This window comes from Ovis canadensis, chromosome 14, assembly GCF_042477335.2.
Source record: "Ovis canadensis isolate MfBH-ARS-UI-01 breed Bighorn chromosome 14, ARS-UI_OviCan_v2, whole genome shotgun sequence".
NCBI lineage: Eukaryota > Metazoa > Chordata > Mammalia > Artiodactyla > Bovidae > Ovis > Ovis canadensis.
Window position 1 is genome coordinate 52,253,341 of NC_091258.1, and position 25,510 is coordinate 52,278,850.

The 25,510-nt window shown below is 43.3% G+C and overlaps 1 protein-coding gene and 1 non-coding gene across 2 annotated transcripts in view; both read left to right on the plus strand.

The window, feature by feature from the left end:
- Positions 1-25,510, plus strand: part of PKD1L3 (polycystin 1 like 3, transient receptor potential channel interacting) — a 90,831-nt gene that overhangs the window by 28,267 nt on the left and 37,054 nt on the right. The window contains 9 exon segments of the mRNA XM_069550256.1: positions 2,926-3,156; positions 4,100-4,201; positions 4,616-4,794; positions 9,826-9,972; positions 14,840-15,042; positions 15,733-15,932; positions 16,617-16,797; positions 18,114-18,306; positions 18,401-18,635. Coding sequence (XP_069406357.1) covers positions 2,926-3,156; positions 4,100-4,201; positions 4,616-4,794; positions 9,826-9,972; positions 14,840-15,042; positions 15,733-15,932; positions 16,617-16,797; positions 18,114-18,306; positions 18,401-18,635 — 1,671 coding nt within the window.
- On the plus strand, positions 19,919-19,991 carry TRNAG-CCC (transfer RNA glycine (anticodon CCC)). Its single transcript has one exon. It is a non-coding gene; the product is annotated as a tRNA-Gly (tRNA).

Here is a 25,510-nt window from a genome sequence, read left to right on the forward strand (position 1 = left end):
CTGCCAGTGCAGGAGACACAGGCTCAGATCCCTGGGTCGGGAAGATCCCCTGGAGAAAGAAGTGGCAACCCACTCCAGTATTGCCTGGCAAGTCCCATGTACAGAGAAGCCTGGCAGGCTACAGTCTATAGGGTCACAAAAGAGTCGGACACAATTTAGAGACTAAACAGCAACAATCAGTGATGTTGAGCGTCTTCTCATGTGTCTCCTGGTCATCGGAATGTCTTTGGAGAAATGTCTGCTTAGGTAGAAGCTGCCCAGTCCTGCCTCTCTTCCATTTCAGCTGGCAATAAACTCAGGGCCCCTGTCGCCTCGTTTGGGATGGCCCAGAAAGAAAAAGCATCGGAAGGGAGATAAATCAGCCTAGATAAAAGGGGCAGGTGTGTGTGGTGGGCTGGGAGAGCATGTCCCTTCTGAGCAAGCTTGTGCTTTAGACTTTTTCTTCTTTTTTCCTTATGTCACTGGGTCTTCATTGCTGCACACGGGCTTTCTCTAGTTGCAGGGAGAGAGGGCCGCTCTTCACTGCAGTGTACAGACTTCTCATTGTGGTGGCTTCTCCTGTCGGGAATTACAGGCTCTAGCTGCATGGGCTTCAGGAGTTGAGCACGTAGGCTCAGTATTTGTGGCATAAGGGCTTAGCTGCTCTGTAGCATGTGAGATCTTCCTGGACCAGGGATTGAACCCGTGTCCCCTGCATTGGCGGGCAGATTCTTACCCACTCTACTACCAGGGAAGTCTTTAGATTTGTGCTTTAGACTTGTCAGTTCTTGCCCAAACATTAGTCCATGGTAAATCTGACAAGGTACACAAAATAAGGCAAGGTACATGGAAGTTGATCAATTCTGCAAGTACTAAATATGCGGTGAGTAAATGAGGCTGACTTCGTTTTGCAAAAAAGAGCTTTTGTCACTTCACTGTCTTTTGGCTAAGATCAAGTGTAGTATCAGTTATAGTTTAATAGCTGATATGCCCTCATCATGCGAAATGCCAGGCTATATGAAGTACAAGCTGGAATCAGGATTGCCAGGAGAAATATCAGTAACCTCAGATACGCAGATGACACCACCCTTATGGCAGAAAGCAAAGAAGAACTAAACAGCCTCTTGATGAAGGTGAAAGCGGAAAGTGAAAAAGTTGCTTAAAAGTCGACTTTTCAAAGAACTAAGATCATGGCATCCAGTCCCATCACTTCATGGCAAATAGATGGGGAAACGATGGAAACAGAGATTTTATTTTGGGGGCTCCAAAATCACTGCAGATGCTGATTGCAGCCATGAAATTAAAAGATGGTTGCTTCTTGGAAGAAAAGCTATGACCAACCTAGACAGCATATTAAAAAGCAGAGACATTACTTTGCCAACAAAGGTCCATCTAGTCAAAGCTATGGTTTTTCCAGGAGTCATGTGTGGATGTGAGAGTTGGGCTATAAAGAACACTGAGTGCCAAAGAATTGATGCTTTTGAACTGTGGTGTTGGAGAAGACTCTTGAGAGTCCCTTGGACTGCAAGGAGATCCAACCAGTCCATCCTAAAGGAAACCAGTCTTGAATATTCATTAGAAGGACTGATGCTAAAGCTGAAGCTCCAATACGTTGGCCACCTGGTGCAAAGAACTGACTCCTTGGAAAATAACTAATTTTTTCCCTCATATCAAAGGGTAACCACTGTCTGGAATTTGGTATATGCAGTGACAGATTTTATTTTCTTGGGCTCTAAAATCACTGTGGACAGTGACCACAGCCTTGAAATTAAAAGACGCTTGCTTCTTAGAAGGAAAGCTATGACAAACCTAGACAGCATATTAAAAAGCAGAGACATCACTTTGCCGGCAAAGGTCCGTGTAGTCAAAGCTGTGGTTTTTCCAGTAGTCATGTACGGATTTGAGAGCTGGACCATAAGAAAGGCTGAGCACCAAAGAACTATGGATTTAGAATTGTGGTGCTGGAGAAGACTCTTGAGAGTCTGTCAAGGAGATCAAACCAGTCAATCCTAAAGGAAGTCAACTCTGAATATTCACTGGAAGAATTGATACTGAAGCTGAAACTTCAGTACTTTGGCTACATAATGAGAAGAGCCAGTTCATTGGAAAAGACTCTGATGCTGGAAAAGATTAAAGGCGAAAGGAGAAGAGAGTAGCAAAGGATAAGATGGTTAGACAGCATCACTGACTGAATGGACACGAATTTGAGCAAACTCTGGGAGATAGTGAAGGACAGGGAAGCATAGTGTGCTGCAGTCCATGGGGTCACAAAGAGTTGGACGTGACTTAGCAACTGAACAATGAAAAATTCATTCTTTCAGCAAGTATGTATTGAGCATAATCTACATACCAAGCCCAAGTATAGTAACTAGCAATGGGTAGGACAGTGCCTAGTGAGGAAGATTGGTAAAGGTGGATTCATGAGTGATGGTTTGCACGCTCTAGGTCTTTGTGTAAATGGTGTCACACTGTTATATCCTTTTAAACTGGCTTTGTTCACTCAGCACTGATGTATCCAGGTTGATATATCCGGGTTCAGTCCATTCATTTTATCTGCTGTATAGTAGTCCATTCGTTGGCCCCTACTTCCTTATTTACTTGTTTGTTCTGTTGTTAGCAGACACAGAGGTGGTTCTGACTTCTCCCAGTTGTAACCAGTGCTGACAGAGACCTCCTTTTTCATGTTTCCTTGTGCACGTGTGCAGAGTCCTCAGGTTATGCATTCAAAACTGGAATCTCAGGATCCAAGGAGTTTGTACTTCTTCCGTTTTACTAAATGCTGCCAAGCTGCTGTGCCCATCAGTTGTCCCAGATCACATTAACACCAGCGGAGCCTGAGCCACCAGACCTTCTTTTCCAGATCTGTGTGTCTGTGTTTATGTCTTACGTGTGTCCCTTCCTTAGCATGCCGGTCACTCAGAGTCACCGTCTTGACTGTCATTCCAGGTTGGGCTGCAGAGCACCCTGGTAAGGACACAGTGTCTCTGTAACCACCTGACCTACTTCGGCAGCGATTTCTTCCTTGTGCCTCGGATGGTGAATGTGGAAGACGTGGCTGAGCTGTTCCTTCGAGTGACCAGCAACCCAGTCGGGGTATCCCTGCTGGCCAGCCTTGTCGGAATCTACATGCTCATATTCGTGTGGGCTTGGAGAAAGGACCAGGCCGACGCACAGAAGGTGATGAGACTTTGATTCTGAAAGCTTTGCCGCAGTGTCTTGAGTATGTTGAACACGATGAAGGAAGAAAGAGATACCTTTATTGAAAAGAGGCAGGTAGCAGGTAGTAAAAATTCCAGTGGGACTTCTCTTAATATTTCTCTTCATATCTACTGTCTCAAGACCCAGGGACTTATCTCTTCTGCTCCATTTTTTTTTTTTTTCTTTTAGCCAAGGTTGAATCCTCATATGATTCATTTAGGTCAGGAATAAGCCAAAAGAAAACACACAGAGAACTTAACTATAATCAAATACACATTTATCTCACTTAATACATTGGATATGAAAGTTATGGATAAGTCAAAAAAGTTATAATTTAATGTAACTGCAATATGTAAGGAACCTGTACGGAATCTTTTTTTTAAACAAAAAATTCCTTTGACAGCTTCCTTCTAATTTCTGTTCTGTATCTTTCTCATCCTTGCTATCCTACATGTGGAAATTCTAGAATATGCAAATATGCTGTGGGTGTGGAATTACCGATTTTAGTAAATAAAAATACGAGGCACGCAGCTAAATTTGAATTTCAAATAGTGAATGCATATTTAGCATAAATATGACCCCAAGTTATTCATCATTTATCTGGAATTCACATTTAGCTAGGTGTCTTGTATCTTAGCTGATAACCCTTTCTGGGTGGGTGGAAAGTGGAGAGATTTAGAGGCCCAAGACCCGATCAATTGATTTTGTGGCTGTTTCATTCTCGTGACATAAACCCTGGACTTTCAGCCCATAGCCCCCACTTTTATCACCTAACTTAGGTCTTCTTATCTGTCTTATCTTCTCCATCTCACCCTTGCTTTCCTCGGAGTCTCCAAGGCCACCGCAGTGTATCGTCCCGCTTCTCGCTGGGCTGTAAGGAGTGAAGACCTGCTGGTTTCCTTGGTTCTGCTTTTCCCTGCAGGTGAAGGTCACCATCCTGGCTGATAATGACCCCAGCTCTCAATTCCACTACCTTATCGCGGTCTCCACGGGCTATCGAAGAAGGGCCGCGACGACAGCCAGCGTGAGTGCAGTGACGGCTCCTCCCTCACTGCTCGGCGCCCTCTGCCGTGCGAGCTGCACTCCGATACCCTTGCTGACATCCTGGCACCCAGTCATCCTTCACACAGGTCCCGGAGGGCGGTCGTGCTGGTTCTCAACTCTCCGTCTAGGCCTTCTCTGACGACCCAATGGTTGAGACTCCATGCTTCCACTGAGGGGACGTGGGTTCGATCCCTGGTCGGGGAACTAAGATCCCGTATGCCATGGGGTACAGCAAAAAAACTTAAAAATTGTACATTTGAAGAGCCCTCTCTGCTTGTCTAAGGCCCCAGGACTTCATCTAAGCACAGTTTTCTCTGTCTTCATCTTTCCCCTTAGAGATAAATCCAGAGACTCAGGTTATAACTTGCCATATCTTTTCTTTGTCCTGGTTTAGGTAGTCATCACCCTTTATGGATCAGAGGGGCGGAGCCAGCCCCACCACCTTTGTGACTCCCAGAAGGCAGTCTTTGAACGCGGGGGACTGGATGTTTTCCTCCTGGGCACTCCATCCTCTCTGGGGGAGTTACACAGCCTGCGGCTCTGGCATGACAATTCTGGTGCCAGCCCTGCTTGGTAAGTACCGGAATCGGGCTGATGTGCTGCTTCTCTGCAGCATTCTGGGGAAATACCTGCACAGCATCACAATAAATAGCTATAATGTTTTGGATCAAATAGTAACAAATAACTGTTTGATTTTAATTTATTTTTCTTCTTTTTTTTTTTTAATATTTTCTAGACTGCACCATGCAGCATGTGGGATCTTAGTTTCCCGATCAGGGATCAAACCCATGCCCTTTGCATGGGACATGCCGTGTCTTAACCACTGGACCACCAGAGAATTCCCTGTTAGATTTTCATTTCAAAGCTGTCTACAAAAAAGAAAACCTGGAAAGAAATATTGAAAATTAAGATATTTTATGAGAGGTAGAATGACAGATTTTTTTAAAAGCATCTGTTAAATCCTTTATTTATTTTGGCTGTGCTGGATCTTTGTTGCAGTCAGCAGGGGCTACTCCCCAGCTGCAGTGTGCAGGCTTCTCATTGCAGTGGCCCCTCTTCTTGTGGCTCATGGCCTTTAGAGTGTGGACTTAGTAGTTGTGGCGCACGGGCTTAGCTGCCCTGCAGCGTGTGGGATCTTTCCAGACCAGGGATCGAACCTGTGTCCTGTGCATTGGCAGGGAGATTCTCAACCACTGGACCACCAATGGAGTCCCAGATTTTTTTCCATTAAATATTGTCATTATTGTGAACAGAAAATAATAACAATGAAACATTGCCCCAAAGTACCATAAGTTAAAAGTATCTCTAAATACAAAAAGTATCTTTAAAGGGTAAATTTAATACATGACTATATAGAGAATATATTTTGGGTCAAAATGAAGAGCTTAAGGAGAGGGGAAGGAGTGGAATTACAGTTGGGATGTCCCTCAAGAGTTAGAGAAACGGTCAGTGATGAGTGTGTGCAGCTGCCCTGTGCTGGGCCCAGATGCTCCCACATCTTCCTTCAGCGCCACTCTGAGAATTATGAGGGGTGAGTGGAGAAAGTAGATGATAAAAATTAAGGATGAAGATCATTGGTTTGTTGGGATTAGGAAAAAGGAAGGCAGTGAAGTCAAAGGTCTCAGTGTGTTTGTTAGTCACTCCGTCGTATCCAGCTCTGCAACCCCGTGGACCCATGAACTGTAGCCCACCAGGCTCCTCTGTCCTTGGATTCTGGCTTGACTTTCCCTCCTCCAGGGGATCTTCCCGACCCAGGGATGGAACCCAGGTCTTCTACTTTGTGGGCAGATTCTTTACCATTGAGCCACTGGGGAAGCCCCAAAGATCTCAGACCCAGGTTTGAGAACTGACCCAGAAACAAGTCAGTTGCTGAATATTTCCCACCTGAAACGAATATGCGTCCAGCCTAAAATTGTTAGCAAAAGAAGTCCTTCCCAGGAATTGCTTGGCAGTCCTGGGGTCAGGACTCCACACTTTTACTGCCAAGGGTCTAGGTTCAATTCCTGGTTGGGGAACTAAGATCACACAAACTGCATGGCATGGCCAAAAAGAAGTTTTTAAAAAAGTCCTTCTCTGCCAGACTAGAGACACCAACCATAAGGCCAGGACAGCCCGATGATTTTCCTGCCGCTACATCCTGTTCAGGTATCTGCAGAGCAGTCTGTTACACTATTGTTCCACTTTCTCTTATAAAGGTAAATAGGGTATAATAAGCACTTGAAAGATACTCATTAGGTATCATTAGTTGTCAGGAAATGCAAATTAAAACCACAGCGATAGCGCTAGACACCCGCTAGAATGACTGAAACTAAAAGGTGGAGTGAGGGTGGGGAGCAGCTAAGAGCTCTCACACACCGCTGGTGGGATGTGAAAAGTACAGCCTTGGTGAAGAACAATTTGGCAGTTTCTTGTAAGGTTGAACGTATGTTTACCCTATGACCCAGAAATTCCACTCCTAGTTATTTACTCGAGATAAGTGAAAACGTATGTCCACTCCAGGTCTTACACAAATACTTCCATAGCAGCTTTATGAAAAATAGCCTCAAAGTGGAAACAACACAAATGTCCATCAGCTGAATGAATAAACAAATGTTAGTATTTTCATTTGGTGGAATACGACTCCTGACAAAGAAGAACAATCTACTGATACAGCAACATAGGTGAATCTCAGAAAGCATTATGTTGAGCAAAAGAAGCCAGACACACGAGAATATGTGAAATTAATGAAAAGCAAATTAACCTGTGGAGAGAGGAAGTATACCAGTGGTCACCTGGAGCGCAGGGTGAGCCTGAGGAGGGCTGACTGGAAAAGGGTGCATGGGAACTTTTCAGGGTGGTGATGGTGGTGCTTATTACACAGGTGTGTACAGTTGTCCAAAATGCATTGAACAGTACTTTTTATTATTTTTATTGTTTGGCCGCACTCCATGGCTTGCAGGATCTTAGTTCCTCAACCAGGGATCAAACTGTGCCCTTGGCAGTGAAAGCCCAGAGTCCTAACCACTGAACTGCCAGGAAATTCCCTGAACTATATTCTTTAAATGGGTGCCTTTTATCTGATATAAATTATACCACAACAGAGTTGATTTTTTTTTCAAGTGTGTTTATAAGGGAAAGTCTAGAGCTATATACACTAAATTATTACCAATAGTTATCCCTGGGTAGTAGGATTATGAATTTTTAAGTTTTTCTTCAGGGTAGTTTTAGTTACTTCCCAAAGTTTTAACAATATCTTATAATTATTAGAAGTACATTTTTTAAATAGATATTTCTCTTTGAGGAAACACATGAAGGAATTCACAGCACATAAAGAAATTCACACCTATATGATATTTTCCATTTTTGTTACTTTTATCACTGGTTTATATCAATTCTAATTTTATATGGAGTCTTATATTTTTTAACTTATAATAACTTTATGCTCCTCAGGGAATATAGATGTTGACTTAATCATGTTTGTATTCTCAACAGCACCTACAGTGTCAAAATTATAGTTGGACTCAATAAATATTTGTTATAACTGATAATTACAGTCAATATTGTAACAATAAATATATGTTACAATTCTCAAGAGTTACCTGTTCACCTCTAGACTTTGTTATTAAGGCTCTTTCAAAGAATTTTTTTAGTCAATATTTTCTTTTCTTTGTTTAATTGCAAAAGTAATAGATGTTTGAGTACAAAAAACTTGGAAAACACAGAGAGGCAAAAGAACTATCCACCCCCAATAAGAAGCAGACTGCCAGCATTTTTTCTTAGGAAATGACTATGCTTTCGGTATCTTTCTACTGATCATAGTGAATGTATCAACTAGATTGTTCTGACACACATTAGATTCTCTGTTTCTCTTCTATATGAAAGGAGAGCAGAGAAAAAAACAGGTGACTAGTTTCTTACCAATCAGAAAATGAATACTTTCTCTTTTTTATACTTTGCTATTAAATGAAAGCTTTAACAAGTAGCTAAGTTTAAATCAAATGCAACTTAGTCACCTGTGATTTTATTAACTGCTTCAAAAGAGAGTCCCAGAAATAATTTTAGCTTTAAAGCGATCTGTGCTCCTCACACAGAAAATAACTTCCAACTGAAATAAGAATTTTGACCTGAGAGATTTGAATGGTTTCATACAGACTTTTGGAGAAGTAGCATCCTTACAGTAAAGGAGATTAGCCAACTAGGTGCAAGATGAAGTCAAACAGGCAGGGCAGAGGTTCTGCAGGACAGATTGGTTGATGGTTGAAATCAGGGGTGAAGACAGAGACACATGGTAAAAAAAAACAGGTTGAAAAGAGGATGAAGTTTCAGGACCTGTTGCTCTGAAGCCAAGATGAAGCCGCAGACCCAAACAAGACAAGTAATTAATATAAACATAAAAGCCCACTCCCCATTTACACACCCTAAGACCCTAGTGAGGAGAAGGCAATGGCAGCCCACTACAGTACTCTTGCCTGGCAAATCCCATGGACGGAGGAGCCTGGTGGGCTGCAGTCCATGGGGTCGCTAGGAGTCGGACACGACTGAGCGACTTCACTTTCACTTTTCACTTTTATGCACTGGAGAAGGAAATGGCAACCCACTCCAGTGTTCTTGCCTGGAGAATCCCAGGGATGGCGGAGCCTGGTGGGCTGCCGTCTATGGGGGTCGCACAGAGTCGGACACGACTGAAGTGACTTAGCAGCAGCAGCAGACCCTAGTGATGAAAGATGAAGGCAGATGGGATATTTGCAAAGGTGGTGGGGCGCTGTCACTTGTAGAGAGAAGAAATCTTAAGGAACAGAAGCACACACTGACTGTTCCAGGTTATGGAAGTCTGCGTTCTGATATTTGGTACGTGAACTCCTTTAGAGGTTGGGAGGGAAAAGTGGGATCAGGTCTAGTTTCTTTCTTTGGCTCTTGCCCCTACAATGAAGCAGAATCTGTTTACTTGGACACCCTCTGTCCATAAAAGATTTTCGTTTTATTATTTTTATTGCAGTATGATTGACATACAACTTTATATTTGCTTCAGGTCTACAACCTAATGATTTGATGTTTGTATGTATTGTGAAATAATCACCATAAGTCTAGTTAACAAGCATCACCATACCTAGAGAATTTTTTTCTCGTTGTGAGAGTTAAGATCTGCTCTTGTGGCAGTTTTCGTATATATTAACTACAGTCGCCATGCTGTATGTTACATCCCCTTGGCTTGTTTTATAACTGGCCGTCTGTACCTTTTGACTCTCCTGACCTCATCTACCCACCCACCCCCCACCCTCTGCCCCTACAACTACTCATTTGTTCTCTGAATCTGTGAGCTAGGTTTTGGGGTTTTGTTTGTGTTTTGTTTTGCTTTGCCTTTACATATAAGTGAGATCATATCTGTCTTTGTCTCTCTCTGACTTATTTCACTTAGGGTAATGCCATCTATTCATGTCCCAAATGGCAAAATTTCATTCTTTTTTTAATAACTGAATGATATTCCATTGTATGTGTTATATACACCACATTTTCTCTATCCATTCAGCCATCGATGGACATTGAGGTTGTTTCCATAAGGTCACTGCTCATTACAGCAGTTGATTGAGGCCGCCCTCTAGCATGACTGTCTTCATTTCACTGCAGGTATGTGAGCCAGGTGACTGTCGCTGACATAGCAGGTAAAAGGAAATGGCACTTCCTCTGCAACTGTTGGCTGGCCGAGAACCTTGGAGACTGTGAGCGCGACCGGGTCTTCATGCCAGTCTCAAAGAGGGAGCTGTTTTCCTTTAGGTACTGTTGAGAAATGATGATGTGCTACCTGTCTCTGAGACTCTGTTCATTTTCTCCATTCTTTTTTCTTTCTGTTCCTTGGCCAAGACAATTTCAATTGACCTACCTTCAGGTCTGACCTATCTTCTTTCTCTTGCCAGCTCACATCTGCTATTGAGCCTCTAGTGAATTTTCCATTTCACTTACTGTATTTTTCAGTTGCACTCTTTCTATTTGGTTATTTAAAAAAAAATAACTTCTGAGAACTTCCCTGGTGGTCCAGTGGTAAGACTCCACACTTCCAGTGTAGGGGGCAACGGTTTGATTCCTGGTCAGAGAGCTAAGACTCCCATATGCCTTATGGTCAAAAAACCAATACATGAAACAGAAGCAAATTGTAAAAAAAAAAATTCAATAAAGACTTTTAAAATGGTTCACATTTTAAAAAACTTAAAAAAAAATTAGTTAAAATAATCTCTGGGGACTTCCCTGGTGGTTCATTGGAAGACTCCACACTTCCAATGCAGGGGGCATGGGTTTGATCCCTAATCAGGAATTAAGATCCTGCATGCCACACAGTGCGACCAATAATAATAATAATTTCTGTATCTTCATTAATACTCTATTTAGCAAGACATCATGCTCATTTACTTTCCTTTAGTTAGTTCAACATGATTTCCCTTATTTCTCTGAACATATTTAAAACAGCCGATTTGAAATCTTTAGTAAATCCAGTGTCTGGGCTTCCTCAGTAACAATCTGTTGAGTGTGGGGTGTGTGTGTGTGTGTGTGAGGGAGAGAGACACTTTGTTTCCTTTCGTGTCTTGTGATCTTCTGTTGAAAACCGGACATTTTAAATAATGAAACGTGGCCACTCTGAAGATCCGATCTCCTTCCTCTCCCCCAGCACTTGTCCTTAGTGTCTGTTGCTGTCCTGTGTCTGTTTCGAACTAATTCTGTAAAATCTGTATTTCTATCATATGTGAAAACTGAAGTGCTTGCTCAGTCAGTTCAGTGGTCAGCTAATAACTAGACAGAGACTTCTTTAAAGGCCTGAGCCAGTAAGCCTCCCAGCCTTTGCTGAGGGGTTTTGCACACATGTTGTGCCATGCCTTCAGCATGCAGCCAGGTAGCTGACAGCTCTGCCTGAGCCTTCACTTCCTGCTTGCTGAGAGCTGCAGGGTTCTTCCAGGAGCAGAAGTGTAGAGGCCTGACCAGCTAATTCCTGAGCATTTAAAAGCATGCCAGCATCCCTGGGCATGCACATGGCCTCCTATCATTAGATTCCCAGGACTGTGTTGAAGCTTTTCAAAACTCCTGTAGACTTCTGACTTTCTCAGTGAGGGTTTTTCATGAGCCCGTTGTTTGCCTACCATATCAGGCAGCTGTGAAGTTAAACAGTTGCCTCTGAATATTTTTGACAGTGCCCTCAAAGAAGAACCATTTTTAACTGGATGAGTGTCCAGTCATATCAAATAAGGGCAGTCTTGCCAGTGGAGTTTTCCTGGGAACTACCAGACAAGTCAGATAATGACGGCTCTCTGGGAAGGACGCTTTTAATCCCCTTCTGCCCGCTCTAGTGACTGCCAGGCTGCTGGATTTCACTGTGACTGAAGGCTCTTGGTTTTCAAGGTTACCATGGAGCTAGGGGAAGGGAGATGGGGAAACAGGGCCAATTAAAATGCCGCAAAATTCACTGTTCTTACTGATGTTTAACCATTTTTCTTATGTAAACACTCCTACAAATCTTTGGTTATTTACCTGAGTTCTGAAATTTTTGATTCTGACTTTTTAAAAGAAGTTTTATCATTGCTTTTGTGGAGGAATTTCCAGAGGTGTTCATTCCTCTGTTTCCACTGACCCAAATGGATTTAGACAGTTTACTACTTAGAGCAGTAGGAGCCGCCAGAGCAGTAATCTGTGGCAGCTCCCTGATTTGACAGGGTGATGTGATGAGAGCCAGCTGTGAGCTGCACGTGCAGTCGAGGTATGTTACAAAAGAGGAACCCCAAAACCAGGAGATGCTGATCTATGAGCTGCCAGAAAAACTGCCCATCCTTCCCCATAGAATAAGACATTATCAGCCTGGAGTGTAGGCAACTCTCTCAAGGGGTGAGAAGAAGGCATGTCTATCTTTATTACCCCAGAAAGTCTCTGGGAAGCAAGAAGTCTCTGTTTATAATCTGGAAATGCAAATTGTCTCCAAAGAGAGATCCTGATTCTGTCTTCTTAGGGCTGTCTGCTTACACAAAGATACTTGAAAACATAGTCCAAGAGCAAAGTTTGTATAAATGCCTAAATGTGAAGCATTCATGGAGGCCTGCCTTTCAGCACTGCCTCTGTTGTTATGTCAGTCTACCTGTTATTCTTCTAAGGTATGTTGTCTTTTCTCTTTTTAGTATTTTCTCTTAATCCTTGATGTCCCAAATTTTACCATATTTCTTTTCACTGTGGATTTACCTTTTTTTTAAAATACTGTTTCGCACTCAGAGTGTACTTAAAAAAAATTTTATTGTGGTAAAATACACATAAAATGTGCTCTTCTGGGGGGCCGTGCTGCACGGCATGCAGGATCTTAGTTCCCTGACCACTGGAAGCCTGGAGTCTTAACCACCGGACCTCTGGGCGGGGCGGAGGTGGGGGTCCCAAAATGCATTTTTGATATACAGAGTCATGTGTTCAATAAACAGAAATTCTCAAATGTCACTTCTGAAAATACTGCTCCTCTGACATTCCCTCTCTGTGTGCAAAGTCTCTCTAACGCTCCTCCATGGTTTTAAGCCTCTCTTGCATACATATCTTTTTTGTCTGTGGCAGTTCACTGATTTTCTCTTAAACCAGTGTCTCTTTCTCCTAATTATTTTGTTTTGAGGACCATATTTTTCCATTTTAAGATTTCAAATTTATTTTATTTCTGGGTTTTTTATCATTTTTTATTCTTTTGAAGTGAACATTATTCCTTGTATCATTTTTATATCATTATTTGCTGTTAAGTTCTTTATTTCATAGGTGTATAAAAGGTAGCAGGGATTGGTTAAATTGACTTGCTCCAGATGAAGCACACAAGAAACAGCAGAGGCTCAGGTCTTATCCCCTCTCCTACTGAATGAAGATTCTTTCTTCTAAAGCACAGGGCCTCCCCTCAAGGCCTTTGGATCTTGCTGCAAATTGCTGAGACATGGGATACAATAGTAGCAAACAAAACAATCACTACAATGCAAGTAGCAACTGATGTTTTCTTTTTTTAATATATATATATATATATATATATATATTTTGAACTTTAAACTTTGTTTTGTATGGAGATAAAACTGATTAACAATGTGTGGTAGTTCCAGGTAAACAGCCAGTGTACTCAGCCATGCATATACATGTATCCATTCTCCCCTAAACCCTCCCTCCCATCCAGGCTGCCTCATAAAACTGAGCAGAGTTCCATCTGCTGTTCAGTAGGTCCTTGTCGGTTATCCATTTTAAGTATAGCAGTGTGTACATGACCTTCCCAAACTTCCTCACTATCCCTTCCCCCAGCAACCATTTTCTAAGTTTGTGAGTCTCTTTCTGTTTTGTAGCTTTACTTGTATCTTTGAGCAACCTGAAACACTTAAAGTCTTTGTCAGACTGTCCCACAAAATTAGTTTCTTCTGGACTGAAATATTGTGTTGGCTGCCTTTCTCAGCATTAGATTTATAAATATGTTTAGGAATTTGGGGTTGTAGGTTGGTTTCATTTTTAAATCTCAACATCTCTCTCCTTCTCCACATATCCCTGACTAATCTTTTCTCGATCTTCTTCGTGCAGCCCTTCACATCACTAGTCTAGAACTAGGTTTATTTTATGACCCCATTTCGAAGCTCCTATTCCTCAGAGAAACGGATGAAAGGACCTGTCGCACACCTTGTCAGAGCCAGTGGGTCTCTTGGCTGTGTTCTGGTCGAGGGGCTGCCCGCTCTCACCTGCCTCCCTACTTACAAACACGTAGCCCTGCGGTAGTTTTCCGGCTCTGCAGAGTTCTCCCGTGAGCTCCAGCCTCAACCCTGGCTGCAGGCAGTGAGGTTGGCTTTAGTCGCCCTTCTTTCCCTCCCGCCGTGGGTCACTTGCAGTTTCAGTTCCTCTCTGGGAATCAGACTTTGGCCTGTGTATGCCTTCTTCCAAACCTGGAGCTCAGAATCCTGTGCCTTCTCCCCCGCTCACCATCTGGTTTCTCACCCCATGCCTCTTCTTCAGAGACATTTGTTTTTAAGCCCAGCTAATATTTTTAAGTTTTCTTTTTATATTGTATTTATAGTTTCTTGGGAGAGTAGAGAAGGTTCTCCAAGTATGAGTTTACCTTGTATAAGTTTACCTTACCTTATAACTATCTTGAGTGGAAAAAGTGAAAATGTTAGTCAGTCAGTCATGTCAGATTCTTTGTGACCCCAGCCCGCCAAGCGCCTCTGTCCATGGAATTCTCCGGGCAAGAATACTGGAGTGGGTTACCATTTCCTACTCCAGGGGATCTTCCCGACCCATGGATCAAACCCAGGTCTCCTGCATTGCAGGCAGATTCTTTACCATCTGAGCCACCAGGGAAGCCCCTATCTTGAGTGGAAGCTTAATGCAAATTTTCCAAGAATAAAAAAGACTTATCAAAACCTCTGGTAAAGCCAAAACAAGGTTTTAGTTTTAAAATCTCGTAAAGTTACCCTTATCCTCAAAAACCTTTTACCCTGTGGTAACAACAACAGCAGCAAAAATCATACCGTGTCACCTGAAAGCTTCTTCACAAAAGCGTTGAGCAGTGGCCGAGCTGTTGATATATCGCTTGCCGCCAGTTGAACCACATCTCAAACGAGGGCAAGTTCAGAGTGAAATCTTATGCATTTCTTGTTCTGATTTATCTTGTTAGACACCTGTTCTCCTCCATGATCATAGAGAAGTTCACCCAGGATTGCTTGTGGCTCTCAGTCGCAACTCGACACCCCTGGAACCAGTTTACGAGGGTCCAGCGGCTCACCTGCTACATGACCCTCCTTCTCTGCAACATGGTCATCAACGTCATGTTCTGGAAAGTGAACAGTACCACCACCAAGAGAGATGAGCAAGCTCGGGGTGAGCCCTGCCGTGTGCCGTTGCTGCTACACTCCATTCCTTCCTTCCAAGTTAGAAACAGAGTCACGACGGGCCTTCATTTTTCCTCTGCTGCCCTCCCGTTAGAGTACTCATCTAATTCTACTCTTAAATGAGAATACTCATTTACTCTAACATTAGAATACACATTTTCTCATTGATCTCACTCATTAACAAATGAAATGGCCTTAGAGACACATCAGGATCTTGACTGTCGACATAACTTGCTATCCTTAGATAATCATAGTTAATTGGTAAATAAATACTTAAACTGCAGGGTGTAGAGCATGGACTTTGGACCTGGCGGCGGGGGAGAGGAGAGGGCAGGATGAGCTAAGAGAGTAGCTGACGTGTACAGTACCACGTGTGAACTGGATAGCTAGTGGGAAGCTGCTGGAGAGCACAGGGAGCTCAGTTCAGGGCTCCGTGCTGACCTGGGGAGGCAGGATGGGAGTAGGGGTGGGAGGCAGGCAAGGAGGGAGGGGATATATTAATGTATACTCACAGCTGATTGACATTGCTGCACAGCAGAAACTAGCACAACATTGTAAAGCAATTATACTCCAATTAAAATAAATTTTAAAACAACACTTAAACCTGGGAGAGGAGTGTCTCGGAGACAATTTCAGTGGTTAAGGATGGGGGTTGATGTCATGCTTTTTTTTTTTCCAGTGGGCCCATTTGCTGTGACCTGGTCTGAACTGCTCGTCAGCATCCAAACTGCAGTCATCTTTTTCCCCATCAGTCTTGTGATCGGGCGGCTTTTCCCATTGATCCAACCACAGGAGCCTCTGCCTGTCTTTCCTCCCATCCAGGCCTCCTGCCCCTCGGATGCTTCTTCAGAGCCTCTCTCTCTCACGGAGGTGGTTGAGGTAAACGTCATGCTGCCCTCCCCAGCGTGGTGGAGAAGGCCAGTGAACAAGGCTCTCCGGCAAGGCTCCGGAGCCCTGCTAGCTGTAGGGCTGTGCTCTGATCCCTGTGCCCTGCGCCATCGTCATCCTGCCTCCAGTTCTTTCTCTTGATTCTGGAGTGTTCTCAGTACTGATGTGAGTGCAGAATGCCCTGCTCTGGACGTGTCTTAGTCTTTTGATGTTTGCTCAAACTCTTCTTCTTTCATCCTGGATTCTCTCCTAAAACTAGTTCTGAAGCTACTGTGAAGTGACTTCTTTGTGAAAAAGGACAGAGAAAGTGAAAAATTGAGGTCGTTTACACTAAGCATAGGGCTTCCCAGGTGGCACTAGTGATAAAGAACCCACCTGCCAATGTAGGAGGCGTTAAGAGACGCACATTCGATTCCTGGATCGGGAAGATCCCCTGGAATAGGAAATGGCAACCCACTCTGTATTCTTGGCTGGAGAATCTCATGGACAGAGGAGCCCGGAGGGCTACAGTCCATGGCGTCGCAAAGAGTCAGACACGACTGAAGCGACTTAGCATGCACACACACTGAGCATATGCCCCTCCAAGGAGATAAACCGCCTCATGACTGTCTGTAAGTGCTCCCAGTCCTGAGTTCAGTGTAAAACTGACTTTCCCCCTCTTGGTTCCACTTTCAGGAATTAAAGGAAACTGTGGGATTCCTGCTCAGGAGAAATATGTGCCTACTCTCAGAGTGCGAACCATCTTCATGGCGTTCTGACAGCATAAACGAGCTGCTGAAGCTTTTGTCCGGCCTCATCTGTTCTTACTTAGAGCATCCAGGCTGTCCCCAGCAGGCAGGACCCTACTGGGCAAATGGTAAAGTTCAGTAAGTTTTAGGATCTGATCTTTTATCTGCCCCCACTCCACACACCCGACACGCTCTCAGCATAATCAACAGGCATGATGTCACCTTCTGCTGTTTTTTCATTTCCTTAAACTCCCAGCAGAGGGCAGACAGCTCTGCTACCTCTCAGAGCTTTTGAGACAGCATATCTGGTCTTACAAAGTAAAGGTTAAAAGAAAAACCCACCAAAAATGTCCTCTGTCTCAGACTCCTCCATACTTCATCAGCTTTGTCAGAGGCTGTGAAAGTGTCATTCTCTTTCTTCTATGGAATGATGTTTGGACCTTCTAGGCACTCGACTTTCCTGGTGGCTCAGACGGTAAAGCGTCTGCCTACAATGTGGGAGACCTGGGTTCCATCCCTGTGTCGGGAGGATCCCCTGGAGAAGGAAATGGCAACCCACTCCAGTGTTCTTGCCTGGAAAATCCCATGGACAGAGGAGCCTGGTAGGCTATAGTCCATGGGGTTCCAAAGAGTCCGACACGACTGAGCAACTTCCCATTCACATTCACATTCTGCTAAGTCGCTTCAGTCGTGTCCGACTCTGTGCGACCCCATAGACAGCAGCCCACCAGGCTCCCCCATCCCTGGGATTCTCCAGGCAAGAACACTGGAGTGGGCTGCCATTTCCTTCAATGCATGAAAGTGAAGTTGCTCAGTCGTGTCCGACCCTTAGCGACCCCATGGACCGCGGCCCACCAGGCTTCTCCGTCCATGGGATTTTCCAGGCAAGAGTGCTAGAGTGGGGTTCACATGTACTGCAGTTCTGGTGAAAAAACTCAATTAGCTTTAAAAATTACTTTGATTCTCTATCAAAGTAATATAGGATTTTACAAATTGTTGCAAATATACCAGCCTGCTCAGAGAATACAGTTCTTGAAATTTAACAGGGGGCTTCCCTGATAGCTCAGTTGGTAAAGAATCTGCCCGCAATGCGGGAGACCCTGATTCAACTCCTAGGTTGGGAAGATCCGCTGGAGAAGGGATAGGCTGCCCACTCCAGTATTCTTGGGCTTCCCTTGTTGCTCAGCTGGTAAAAAATCCTCTGGCAATGTGGGATACTTGGGTTCAATCCTTGGGTTGGGAAGATCCCCTGGAGAAGGAAAAGGCTACCCACTCAGGCATTCTGGCCTGGAGAATTCCATGGACTGTATAGTTCATGGAGTCGCAAAGAGTCATACACAACTGAGCGACTTTTGTCAGTTAACAGATTGCTTGTTTCTACCAAGAATTTCTGTTCCTTGAAATCTTCCACTTATTCAAATGTCAACCTGGGCTGTATTTTCAGTGGTTCCTGAAAACCACCATCATTTCTGCAGTTACCTGCTCAGAGTTCTGCAGAGGCTCCAATCTCACTTACAGACACTGGGTCCCACCCAGGCCGATCACCCCAGTGACTTCCTTGATGCAGTCCACCAACTGCAAAAACTCCAGGAACTCTTGGAAACCCATGTTCTTCCCACAAAGCAAGGGCTATCCAGGTAACACACCCCACTGGGCTTTACATGTCGTCTTCCTAAACCCCTCTGTCAGCTGTTGACTAGGTTGGTTATTCCTTCAACTTCTGTTCCTAAGGGAGGCAACCAGTTTCCCCATCCTGAGCCCAGAAGAAGGGAAGCAGCGTCTCTCTAAAGGCTGGCACAGATGGTTGACATACTTCTGCTGGCTCCTTCTGGGTGTCACTAGCCTGGCCTCAGCCTTCTTTACAGCACTTTACAGCCTGGAACTGAACAAAGACCAAGCCACCAGCTGGGTTATTTCGATGATACTGTCATTGCTTCAGAACACCTTCATCAGCCAGCCAGCAAAGGTACGCGAGAAACTGTCACTCCAGCATGGGAGGAAGCGCTATTGTTGCAGGAAGCTTGGGGAACCAAGGTCTGTGGGTGTCAGTCCAAGGTGCCACATGGTTCTGACAACTTGACGAGAACAAAAAGAAACAGAAATGGACAGGGTAAAATTTGTTAGGGGTGTGTGTAGTAGTCATGGAAAAAACTAAGGAGAACTGGTAAGACTGGTAGAAATTTAGCAGAAAAGGATGGGGGAGTTATGAGAGACAAGTTAAAAAATCAATAATAGGGCATCCCAGGTGGCACTAGTGGTAAAGAACCCACCACCTGCCAGTTCAGGAGACCCAGGTTCAGTACCTGGGTCCAGAAGATCCACTGGAAGAAGGCCTGGTACCCAGCTCCAGTATTCTTGCCTGGAGAATTCCATAGACAGAGGAGCCTGGCGGGTAGAGTCCATAGGGTCACAGAGAGTTGGACACGGCTGAAGGGACTTAGCACGCATGCAAACAAAAAATCAATAATAAACTACTAAGTAAGAAAACTTACTTTTAAAAAAATCTTCATTTTCCTTAAACTTTAAGGAAAATGTCATACACAAACGTGTAGGAAGTAGTATAATGAATCCTAAATTCCTGTTACCCAGCTCCAACAGTTACCCCACAATTCATGGCCAGTCTTGTTTCATCTATCTTGGAAAAAAAATACCAGACTTTATATCGTTTTATCCATAAAGATTTCAGCCTGTGTATTTTCAATAGACAAACGCTCCTCTTTTTAAAACATAAATATGAGCCATTATCACACCTAAATAACAATTTCCTGATATCTACACAACAGTGTGAATGTATGTGACACTGCTGAACTGGTCACCTTAAAATGGTTAAGGTATATTTTAAACTTAAAATGGTCAGTTTTTCGTTATGTGTATTTTGCTACAGGTTTTAAAAATCCAATCAGTGTTCACATTTTCCCGGTTGTCTCCTAAGTGTTTATAGTTGTTTTGTTCAAATCAAGATCTGCATAAGGTCCTTGTGTTGCAGTGAGTTGCTCTGTCGCATGTTTGCTTTTTAATTTATTTATTTTGACTGTTAACTGGGCCAGGTCTCTCTTGCTGCACACAGGCTCTTCTTTGAGGTCTGTGGGTTCAGTAGTCGTGGTACAGCTACCTAGTTGCTCTGTGGCATGTGGGATCTTCCTAGACCAGGGATCAGACTCATATCCCTTGCACTGGCAAGCAGATTCTTAAGCGCTGGACCACCAGGGAAGTCCTGTCTCATGCATTTTTATACTTAATCTAGGAACTTCCCTGGTGGTCCAGTGGGTAAGACTCTGAGCTCCCAATGCAGGGGGCCCAGGTTCAATCCCTGGTCAGGGAACTAGATCCCACATGCCACAACTAAGACCCAGTGCAGCCAAATAAATAATAAGTTTTTTTTTAAGAGACTGTAAAAAATAAGTAATCTATACGTTCTTCATCCCTTTATCTCTTTCCCTCATTTTCTGTTCTTACTACTTTTCTTGCAATGTATGTGAAGAAACCAAGTTGTCCTATAGAGTCTCCAACATTCTGAATTTTTGTGACAGGATTACTTATGCTTTAAGAACCCACAAGCAGACCTTGGGGAGCTTTTGAAACATTTGGTGCCAGGACTCTCTCCAGACCAGTCAAATCATAATCCCTGGAGATGGGATCCAAGGCCCAGAATGTCACAAACTTCCCAGGTGATTCCAAAGAAGAGCCCCGTTTGAGAAGCACTGATCCTAAAAGATGGACAGTGTACAAGGAGTGGGTAGACCTTAAATAAGAACTGCGGTAAGAGACAATAACAGGAGCTCTTAAAGAGATTCCGTTAGAGCAGACACACAGAGAAAGACTTTGCGGAAATGAAAAAGGCGATTTGCAGATTTTAAGAATTCAGGCTTTGAATTGAAGATGTCATTATTGAGAATCAAATTAATGGACCAGGATGATCAAACTTAATGCAAAACATAAAGGAAAATAGACAGTAGATCCAGTTAAGAGGAGTGGTAGTAATTAAACCGTCTAAAAAATTCCATTGTTGCAAACAAATACTGAATTTGTGGAAAGGTCTTAACTATTTCCAGGCATAACTAATTTAAAAAGATACACGCCGAAATGGAGGACAGGAGTTCTGGAGTGGGGCCCAAGGTCCTGAAATCAGCTGGTTGCCGGGTGATGGCTGCTCACCCATGGATCACGCTTCGGGGGGTATCACTGTGAATACAAAGCTAGTTTCTCTGAAAAGTCAGTATTACAAGAGAAAAGCTCATGAGGGAGGGCTGTTCTAGGTCCTTGAAATAAATGAGCCATTTTTAATATGGATCAGACAGTGTACTAGGAAGTTATTGGTCATTTCCTTACGTGTCATAATGATATGAAAATGGCCTGATTATTAGGAGGCCTTGAACCTTGCACAGGTGTGTCAGTCATGTCCGACCCTGTGTGACCCCATGGACTGTAGCCTGTTGGGAAAACCCCATGAGATTTTCCAGGCAAGAATACTGGCGTGGGTTGCCATTTCCTTCTCCAGGGGATTTTTCCCGACCCAGGGATCGAACCTGCATCTCCTGCATCAGCAGGCAGATTCTTGACCACTAGCACTACCTGGGAAGCTCCAGTTTTTAGGAGGCACATGCTTAAAAACAGGCAGTCCTTGCCTTGAACTGTTGTAGTTTGTGCATGAATTTCAGTCACCATGGTTCAGTTAAATAACACCAGTTGCCAGCAAGACGGTTCAAATCTCAGCATGGGATATCAGCTATGAGTGATTACATAAAACGCCAGCTACTACTAGACCTTTAGCCCATAATTCACTCCGTACACAACATGTATTTTTAGGTGTCTCTCATGATCCATGACCAGTCCTGTCACATCTCAAAACCTGGGTGGCTGCTCACTGGGCATCCCGTTTATGTACAGACAGCAAATTGTGGAGTTGGGCTACTTTCTTGTCTCTCAGTCATAAACAGTGACATTTGACCATAAAATGGATAACGGAAAGAGGAATTGGGCCAAAAAAGACCAAAATGCAGCAAGTTAACAACATGATAATGCAAAGTGAAATTTGAATAGAATGTGAGTGGAGTTGTCCGAGAAGCAGCTGGCCGTAGGAAGAGTGCATGTGTTCAGGGGGCTATACTGGCCAGATGAATTTAGTGAAGTCAAACTTACCAACCTAAATGAAGAAATTGGTTATGAGGAAACGGATGATGACATCCTGGAGGAAGTAACACTAGCAAAAAAAAAAAAAACAACCAACTAATATTAAATGAACTCTAGGAGGTATTTCACAGCATTGAAAGCAGAAAGGATAAGAGGCTGGAAACCAGTGCAAACTTAAAACAGTATGACAGTTCACCAAACGGATAGAAAAGATGCTGTCCCCAAATTCTAACTTACACAAGAAGAGGAAGGGACAGCATTGTTCAAATTAGTCTTGAGAAATTTTTCAAGAAATAACTTTAATTCTTAATGTTTCTGATGTTTTAAATTACATACTAATTCTGCTGCTTTAAAATTTTTCCTTGTACCTTTATAGCCCACAATAAGAGATTTTAATGTTTTGACATGAGTCCTTTTTTTCCCCCTAAGGTAGAAGACTGTCTTTATTATTTTTTTTTTCTTAATTTAGTTGGCTGTACCAGGTGTTAGTTGCAGGATGCAGGATCTAGTTCCCTGACCAGGGATCCAACCCAGGCCCTCTGCTTCGAGTGCATGGAGTTGTAACAACTGAACCAGGGAAGTCTCCTGAATTTTTAGATGTCACAGAACAATCATAATTTTCCCCACTGATGATTAAGATCACCTTGCACAGTTTCAGCTTGCAAGATCATTTATGTGATCCCATGCTGCTGCTAAGGCGCTTCAGTCATGTCCAACTCTGTGCGACCCCAGAGACGGTAGCTCACCAGGCTCCACCGTCCCTGGGATTCTCCAGGCAAGAACACTGGAGTGGGTTGCCATTTCCTTCTCCAATGCATGAAAGTGAAAAGGGAAAGTGAAGTCACTGAGTCGTGTCCAACTCTCAACAGCCCCATGGACTGCAGCTCACCAGGCTCCTCCAACCATGGGAGGAGGAGCAGTATCCATCCTATACTGCCATGCAAAATGAGAACTACCTTTAATTAGGTATGAGATGTCATGATGTCTGTTATTTTCAAATGGTTCAAAAAAGTATATACTGTGAAATGTTAGCTTTTGTATCTTCCAATTTTTATGTATGTTTAAAAATTTTAATAAGGAATTATATAATCTAAGAGTTTGTAGAAGAAAAATTATATAAAACTATTTTTAGAAGAAAACATATGGGAAAATCTATGTAACCTTAGGTTAGGCAAAGAGTTCTTGTGTTGTTCCGTCGCTCAGTTGTGTCCAGCTCTTTGCGACCCCATGGACTGCAGCACACCAGGCTTCCCTGTCCTTCACTGTCTCCCAAAGTTTGCTCAAATTCATGTCCATTGAGTCAGTGATGCTGTCTAACCATCTCATCCTCTGCTGCCCTCTTCTCCTTTTGCCTTCAATCTTTCCCAGCATCAGGGTCTCTTCCAGTGAGTTGGCTCTTCACATCAGGTGGCTGAAGTATCAAAGCATCAGCATCAGTCCTTCCAATGAATAATCAGGGTTGATTTCCTTTAGGATTCACTGGTTTGATCTCCATGCATTTCAAGAGTTCTTTTATATTAATTCTACCGAAAGCACAATTCAGAAAAGAAAAAATTGATAAATAGGGCTTCATCAAAATTAAACATTTTGTTCCATGAAAGACACTTTAAAATTTAAGTATAGTTGATTCACAGTGTTGTGTTAGTTTCTGGCATACAGCAATATGATTCCACTATATGTGTAACCTTTTTCATGTTCTTCATTGTTTATTATGGGATACTGAATATAGTTTCCTGTGCTATAGAATAGGACCCCGTTTATTTATTTTATATACAGCAGTTTGCATCTGCTAATTTAACTTGTCTCCTAATTTATCCCTCCCCCATAGGTAACCATATGTCTTGTCTCTCTTCTTAATACTTTTTCTATTTATTTTTGGCTGCCCTGGGCCTTCGTTGTTCTGCACGGGCTTCCTCTGGTCCTGGTGCGCCGGGTCTCCTCTTCCTTGCGGTGCACGGGGTTCTCATTGTGGTGGCTTTTCTTGCTGTGGAGCGTGGGCTTTAGGCTTGCAGCCTCAGTAGTTGTGATGCATGGGCTTAGTTGCTCCACAGCATGTGGAATCTTCCCAGAGCAGGGATCAAACCCGTGTACCCTGCCTTGACCGGTGGATTCTTATACACTGCACTGCCAGGGAGGTCCCATATGTCTTCTGTGTGTGAGTCTGTTTCTCTTTTATGTAGATAAATTCATTTGTATCGTTTTTTAGATTCCACATATAAGTGATACACTGGTATGGCATCATTCTGACTTCACTCAGCATGATAATCTCTGTGTCCATCTCTGCTGCTGCAAATGACATCACTTTATCCTTTCTTTAAGGGCTGAGTGGGATTCCATTGTGAACATGCGCCACATCTTCATCCATTCATCCATTCATCTGTCTTTGGACAAGTAGGTTGTTTCCACATCTTGGCTGTTGTAAGCAGTGCTGCTGTGAACATCAGTCAGTCAGTTCAGTCACTCAGTCATGTCCGACTCTGCAACTCCATGGACTGCAGCATGCCAGGCTTCCCTGCCCATCACCAACTCCCAGAGCTCACTCAGACTCATGTCCATCAAGTCGGTGATGCCATCCAACCATCTCATCCTCTGTTGTCCCCTTCTCCTCCTGCCTTCAATCTTTCCCAGCATCAGGGTCTTTCCCAAGGAGTCAGTTCTTTACATCAGGTGGCCAAAGTATTGAAGTCTCAGCTTCAGCATCCTTTAGGATTTCCTTTAGGATTGACTGGTTGGATCTCCTTGCAGTCCAAAGGACTCTCAAGAGTCTTTTCCAACACCACAGTTCAAAAGCATTAATTCTTTGGTGCTCAGCTTTCTTTATAGTCCAACTCTCACATCCATACATAACTACTGGAAAAACCATAGCTTTGACTAGATGGACCTTTGTTGGCAAAGTAATCTCTCTGCTTTTTAGTGTGCTGTCTAGGTTGGTCATAGCTTTTCTTCCAAGGAGCAAGTGTCTTTTAATTTCATGGCTGCAGTCACCATCTGCAGTGATTTTGGAGCCCCCCAAAATAAAGTCTCTCACTGTTTCCATTTTTTCCCCCATCTGTTTGCCATGGAGTGATGGGACTGGATGCCATGATCTTAGTTTTCTGAATGTTGAGTTTTAAGTCAGAACAATTTTAAAATGCTTTGAACACTGGGGTGCATGTGCCTTTTTGAATTAGAGTTTTGTCTGGATTTATGTCTAGGAATGGGTTTGCTGGATCATACAGCGACACTATTTTTAGTCTTCTGAAGAACCTCCATACTGTTTTCCTTAATGGCTGCACCAATTTATATTACCACTAATGGTGCAGGAGGGTTCCCTTTTCTCCACATGCTCTCCGGCATTTTGATGATGGCCACTCTAACTGGTGTGAGGTGGTACCTCATTGTAGTTTTGATTTGCCTTTTTCTAATAATTAGTGATGATGAGCATCTTTCATGTGCCTGTTGGCCATCTGTGTGTCTTCTTTGAAGAAATGTCTATTTAGGTCTTCTCCCAATCTTATAATTGGTTTTTTTTGTTGTTACTGAGTTGTATGACCTGCGTGTATATTTTGGAGATTAATCCCTCGTTGGTCACAGTTTTTGCAATTGTTTTCTCCCAGTCTGTAGGTATATTTTTTTGTTGTTTTCATTTTATTTATGGTTTTCTTCAATGTACAAAAGCTTAGAAGTTTGACTAGACCCAATGTATTTTATTTTTGTTTTTATTTCTATTGC